This window comes from Pezoporus flaviventris, unplaced genomic scaffold (genome assembly GCF_033815535.1).
Source record: "Pezoporus flaviventris isolate CSIRO_AGI_PZ_B2104156 unplaced genomic scaffold, CSIRO_AGI_Pfla_v1 ptg000158l, whole genome shotgun sequence".
NCBI classification, from domain to species: Eukaryota; Metazoa; Chordata; class Aves; order Psittaciformes; family Psittacidae; genus Pezoporus; species Pezoporus flaviventris.
Genome location: NW_026892706.1, coordinates 632,530 through 638,553, shown reverse-complemented (window position 1 = coordinate 638,553; position 6,024 = coordinate 632,530). Strand labels below are relative to the sequence as shown.

The 6,024-nt window shown below is 62.7% G+C and overlaps 2 protein-coding genes across 2 annotated transcripts in view; one reads left to right on the top strand and one right to left on the bottom strand.

Annotated features, from left to right (window-relative positions):
* ARL16 (ADP ribosylation factor like GTPase 16) overlaps nt 1-6,024 on the top strand; it is a 252,529-nt gene that overhangs the window by 106,285 nt on the left and 140,220 nt on the right. The gene's annotated exons all lie outside the window — the stretch shown is intronic.
* LOC133283258 (ubiquitin carboxyl-terminal hydrolase 36-like) lies at nt 92-5,060 on the bottom strand. The gene is made up of 13 exons (XM_061479925.1): nt 4,808-5,060; nt 4,514-4,735; nt 3,905-4,015; nt 3,540-3,642; nt 3,224-3,291; nt 2,753-2,823; nt 2,551-2,633; nt 2,137-2,245; nt 1,745-1,885; nt 1,437-1,537; nt 1,100-1,229; nt 478-713; nt 92-362 (listed from the first exon to the last, which is right to left on the bottom strand). Exons 1-13 carry the CDS (start codon nt 5,058-5,060, stop codon nt 92-94), a joined length of 1,899 nt encoding a protein of 632 aa, XP_061335909.1.

Here is a 6,024-nt window from a genome sequence, read left to right as displayed (position 1 = left end):
CACTGGTGTGCGGTCTCTGGCGCTTACAGGTCTATGCAGCTGCCTGGTGCTGCTCATCTTCCCCTTCCTCCCCTTCTTTTCCCTCCTTGCATCAAGGTGGGCTCCCAGTCTGGGTGGGCTCGGGGGGATGACATGAGACAGCTCTCCGGGGCCTGTGAGCCCGGCGCCTCCCCGTCACAGCTGCGACCTCCTGCCTCTGGCCCCTCCTGGGACTCCGAGGCCTCCGCTCCGAGAGAAGTCTCTTCTTCTTGGGCGGGATGGAGACCTCCTTCCTGACCGCTGGAGCGCCGAGGCTGCTGCCTGCCTCGAGCCGCCTCTTCTTTGGGAGCGAGCCGGTGGTGACCAGGCTGGGCTCCTCCCTGCTGCAGAGAGAAAGGTGGTGTGAGGGGTGGTCATGGACCGGCACTGTCCAGGGGGGAGGCTGGGTGCCGAGGGGCTGGGGCAGTCCAGAGCAGGGGAGCCAGATGCCGAAATCACCCCCGAGCCAGCGCCGAGGCCAGAGTCACCTCGAGGAGCCCCCCGAGGCCGCAGCTGGCCTGGCTGCGGTGGGCGCTGCTCACCTGCACGTGCCCAGAGGCAGCAGAGCCGAGCCGGGGCAGCTGCTGGTCGGTGGGAAGCGGCTGCCAGCGAGTTGCGCGCGACGCCGCGCGTGGTGGGCACTCCTGCCCAGCTTCCTGCCCTGCAGGGACCGGCACAAATAAAGACTTGGTGAGCTGAAGAAAAGAGGTTTCCGCCAGCCAAGAGGGGAAAATCAAAAGGGGAGCCCAGGCAAAGGGGACACCAGAGGGGGAGGGAAGCGGGGTGGTGGAAGAGGAATCAGAAGTGCTTTTAGGTAGGAGCACCAAGGAAAAAAGGAAGCAAGAAGTTTCAAGGCCAGAAGCCCCAGGGCCCGGGGCTGAGCCCTGGCTGCACCGCTGTGCCCAGAGGGCAGCTCTGAGCCCTCCTGCTCCCGCTCGCCCCACGGAGGGCTGGCGAGGCTGCCCTGTGTCCTCAGCAAGGCAGGAGCCACCTCTCCTGCACCACTCATGGGAACAGCAGCAGCTCGGCCCTCCCTCTGAGATCCCTTGAGCACTGCCCAAGAGCAGCCTCCAGGACTCACCAGGGATGGGAACAGGGGCCTGTGGCTCACAGTTTTCTTTGTCTCTTTGGAGACGGTGCCCTCAGAGCCAGTCAGCCTGGGGACAGCTCTGGCAATGGGCCTGTCCAAGCTCTTCTCTGGGCCGGAGAGTCTGGAAGGGAAGGGCACGGGTTAACCGTGAGTCTTTGACCAAATGGAATGCTCTCAATCAGAGCTGCACACGAGAAACAGGAGTCAGCAGCTCCAAGGAGGGAGATGCTCTTCATCGACAGCAAAACCATGGCAAGGGGCTGGACCTCTCCTGCACGTGGTGCCAGCCCTGCCCCGCAGTGGGGTTGGGGGCCGCAGGCGCTCCCACCTCAAATAGAAGAGCAGGTAGGCCTCCTGCTTCAGCGCCTCTTGGATATTACTGTGGCTCACCACACTGTCATTCATTTTGTACCACTGCCCGTTGCTGGCCTGCAGAAGGAGCAGAGAGAATGGGGTTGGGCTGTGTCCAGGGCCTCTCCTGGCCCGAAGACCAGCAGGAACAGCACCCACCAGCAGAGTTCCTCTGGCCAAAGCCCACAGCAGCCCAGGGCAGGCAAGAGGACTCTACAAGAGTGCTTCCAGCAGCGAAGCACAGCCTGACCCAGCAGCTCCCAGCCCAGAGTGCCCTGGGCTCACCTTCACGTAGCAGTAGTAGTGCCCCGCGTGGCAGCTGTACCCAGAGTGCACCAGCACTGCATAGAGCCCATACAGTACAGGATCCCCCTCGTTCTCCGACATGTATGGGCGGATGTTGAGGAACTCGGGGTACGGCACGGCCTGCAGAGGAAGAGAGCGTGCCTCAGGAGCCTGCACAGCAGACGGGTTTCCTGCTAGAGCAGGAGCAGCTCAGCTGTCCTGCATGTCCATCTCCTGAGGGAGCAGGGGCTGCCCTCCCCAGGCAGAGGTCACCATGACGAAGGCGCCAGGACGAGCTCCTAGCGCGCGGCTGACCAAGAGCGGCAGGGCCACCTCCCACCCTGCTGCTCGGGCCAGGAGACAGCCCCAGCTCGGCACTGCCGAGCACTCACCTTTGTGATTTTCTCCCCGTCATACGTGAACCGCTTCAGTGAGAGCGTCAGAACGTTGGGGGCTCGGTGGATGCTGAAGCGTTTTGTTGCCGACACTCTGCTGTTGCATCTGCACAAGAGGAGCTGTGTCACTCAAGCTCTTCCACCACCCAGATGATTGCCAGCTCTGGCCAAGTGGAAAACCCCATGGAAAATGACCCTGCAGGCACCAGGCACCTGCCCACGGCCACATCTGCTGGCCCAGGTTCTCCTCACGAGAGGATGGAGCTGCAGAGCGGCAGCTTTCACCACAGGCTTCCGCGGCCTCACGCTTTAGCGGGGAACAGGTCGAGAAGCCCTCCCGTGATGTGGATTTCCGCCTGCTTCCCACCGGCGCAGCCACAGCCCCATTCCTGCCCACAGCCCCACACTCACCCTGCGCACAGGTAGCAGTTTTTCCCTCCCAGCAGGTCTGGCTTAACCAACTGCTCCAGCGCCTCGCATAGGTCTTCGGCTTGCTGCAAGGATGTAGGAGAGGTCAGCGCACGGGGGGCCCGGCCAGGCGACAGCCCCGCTCCCTGCCGAGATGCCGGCCCCAGGAGAGCAGGAGCACCGGGTCCCCAGCCCGCTGCAGTACCCAGATCTCCAGAGCCAGGTCCAGGAAAGGGTCGTACGTGTCCGAGGCTCTCTTGCACGACAAACACTCCACTGCAAAGGAAAGAGCAATGAGCACACCCCGGCACACGGACCTGCACAACGCAGGAACTGCCTCCCCCTCTCCGAGTTTGAGCTCTGGGACGGGAGCACCCGGATGCGCAGCCTGAGCCTGGCACAGAGGAAGGCTGCCGATTCCACTGTGTGCTGGCACAGCGAGTGTTGCCAGGGGGCTCATTTCCTGGCGGCGATGAGCTGGGGATCCGCAGCCGACAGCTCTTGCCGTCGCCACAAGCGGGCTCCTGACCCACAGGTCCCATGGGACTGAGAAGCTGCAGCTCTGGATCATGTCCACGTGCTCAGTGATTTTCCCAGAGCATTTTAACTACAAGGCTCCCGGCAAAGCAACAGCCCCGAGTGACTGCAGGCCCAGGGCCTGGCACCGAGCACTCACCACGGGATCGCAGGTTGCCGCCAAAGATCTGGTGGACCAATGTCGTTGTCTGGGTCTCGCAATCCAACCTACAGACAGCAGCCCCGGGTCTCACACCGTTCCTGCACTACGGCCGCCCTGCAGCCACCACGGTGTCCTCAGCACAAACTCCTGGCTGGAGCTCAGAGCTGGGCACTGCAGGGGCAACGCAGCTTCCCGGGGCAAGGGCCCAGGAACACGAGTGCCGCCTGGGGAACAGACTGACCCCACAGAACCCTCCAGCAAGAGGACAGCGGAGAAGAGCAGCGACAGCCCATCAGAGAGAGGCCCCACGTACCTGGTGCAGCCACTCAGGCAGGACTTCTGTAGAGCGCTGATGGTATAACGCAGGAATTCATGCGCATCCTCCTGCTGACCGAAGCGCATGTGCCCAGCGATCTCTGCAGGAGAGGGGGGAATCAGCCCCAGCACGTGCTGCGAGAGACAGAGCCCTCCTCCCTCGGTGGCCCCAGGGGTCGAGCCCCCTCAAACCAGGCTCGTGTCGGCCACAGGGGAGCCCCACACACAGCCCATGAGGTCACCAGGTCCCCGCAGGCTCCATGAGTTCTCCTGGCCCCTTCTCAAAGGTTCTGCTCACACATTACTCCCTGCTCTCCAGCACGGCTATGGGAGGGAAGAGGAGCACAGTGGAGTCTTTCTTACCTTTGAGGTCTCGGACGAAGGCCATTGGCTCTATCACGCTCCCACTGTTGGCAAAAGCCTGAGCCACGTGGTTCTGCATGATACATATCATGCAGAAGCTGCCTTGGTCACCTGTGGCAGAGGAGAAGATGACAGGAGGTTGGGAACAAATGCAGTAGAGGTCAAAGCAATACAGGAGACGGGGCAGTACAGTACAGGTCGGAGCAATGCCCATCACATTCCATTTCAAAGCCACACATCAACAGCATCTGCTGCCTGTACGCATCCTTCTGCTCTCACGCAGGCAGGGGCTGTTTGGGATGTCCAGCTCAGTCCCCATGAAGCCAGCAGATCCTGCTGGAGCCATCTTAGCCCTGGCTACACCCACCACGGAAACAAGTGTCCCCAAACACAAGGATGCAAAGCTCAGGGATGCTGCTATGGCCGGGAAAAAGGAGCTGTACACAGGAACAGCATCTCCGTGGAGAAGTGGCCAGAGGGAGCAGAGAAGGCTCATCCTGACAGCCACATGGCCCTTGCCACAGCCACGCGTGCTGAGATACTGAGCCCAGCGCGGGGAGCAGGGACCTGCCAGCACAGCTGCCCACCGAGCCAGGCCCCACTACTCACGGGTGCAGCGGTGCTCCTTGGAGAGCAGGTAGTTAGCCAGCGGCGGGGTGTATGTGAGGCACTGCACGGTGGAGTTCAGGAAACATGTGTTCCCGAGGTTACGCAGTCCTGCACCGACTGGGTGCACCTGCTGCCACTCCATGGACAGGTGCTCCATGGGGAAGAGCACCTTCTGGGGCGCAGGGATCCCGTCCCCTGGGCCCACCGGGGCATCGCTGCTCTCTGTGGGATGAGGAATGGTGGGTGAGCTGTGCAGTGCGGGCCGCAGCTGTGCCCACTGAGCCCGGTACTTACCCTGCTTGACCGGCTGCTCCTCCTCGGCGGCGCACTGGGGTCCAGCAGCCTTGGCCGGTGAGTTCAGCCGCATGTACTTGCTGCAGAGACTCTGCAGCTTATTGAGGAAGCTCCAGCTGGGGGGCTCACTCTTGGCCACCTGCAGCACCACCCTCTTGGCAACCTGAGTCAGCAGAGAGGCCACCTTCCCCCTCCCGCTCATCTCCCGCCGGGCCCACTTCACCACCTTCCGCAGGTTCTCCATGATCGCCATGGTGAACCCTAGCGCTCTCGGCTGCAGGGAGAGGTGGGGGCTGAGCGGGGGCACTGGGCACTTCTCTTCCCACCGCACAACGTGCGCCAGGCACAGGCGTCCTCAGGAGCAGGCGCTGCTGAGCCCGCACCCAACCCTCGCGGCGCTCCGCCCCGCCAACCGCGTCCACTCCGCGAAGCCCGCTGCTCCGCGTTCGTCCAATCAGCCGCGTTGAACCGACGGCTCCGCCCGATCAACCGCGTGCTGAAGCCGTGGGGAGGAAGCTCACTCTCCGCCTCCGCGTCCCGCCCAGCTCCGGGCGAGAGGACCGAGCTGAGCTTGCGCCTGCACCGCTTATATAGTGCCGGGGGACCGCGCTGGGGCAAGCGGGCTTTGTGACGTGCCTGTTGCGGACCCGGGGGGGACGCTCCCCCCCCCTCCCCGAGGGGCGGACGTGGGGCCCGAGCATCGGCAAGAGGTTACAATGAGAGCACAGGGGGCAGAGCCGGCGCCAGAACAAGTGGCAACAGTAAACTCAGGCTGCCAGCAGCAATGGCACGTGTGATACAACCACACAGCGCGCGGGCGGGACGAGGGGCGCTGTAGGTGGGGTTTTCTTTTTAATGTCTCTCTTTAATACGTTGAAATTGCCCGGACTGGTCCAGTACGACATCTTAGACCTGACAGGGATGCTCAGCATGAAAACACCTCCCAGAGCTGCGCTGGGTGCACGGAACGGAGCTGCCTCAGACGGGCAGCCCCACGGCACGTGCCAGCACCGCTGCACCGCGGGAGTGGATCAGAGAAAGCAGGACCCGAGGTGCCACAGGGGTGGTTAAACAGAGGAGGAAGGGGATTCCTGCGGCTGCACACCAGTGGGCTGGTTGCTTGCGCCTTATCTCACACAGTAACCTCCCTGCTGCCAAGCACAATCACTTCTAGGGTAGAACAACAAAGCGCAATGCACAACTGTCACAGGCAAGAA

What these genes read in the sequence shown, in the direction of transcription:
- LOC133283258 (XM_061479925.1), bottom strand. Translation starts at nt 5,060, where the DNA reads ATGGCGATCATGGAGAACCTGCGGAAGGTGGTGAAGTGGGCCCGGCGG. An exon ending in ACGGGGAGAAAATCACAAAG is followed by an intron (nt 1,886 to 2,136) that starts GTGAGTGCTCGG and finishes CTTCCTCTGCAG; the next exon opens with GCCGTGCCGTACCCCGAGTT. An exon ending in GGCCCCTGTTCCCATCCCTG is followed by an intron (nt 714 to 1,099) that starts GTGAGTCCTGGA and finishes TCTTTTCTTCAG; the next exon opens with CTCACCAAGTCTTTATTTGT.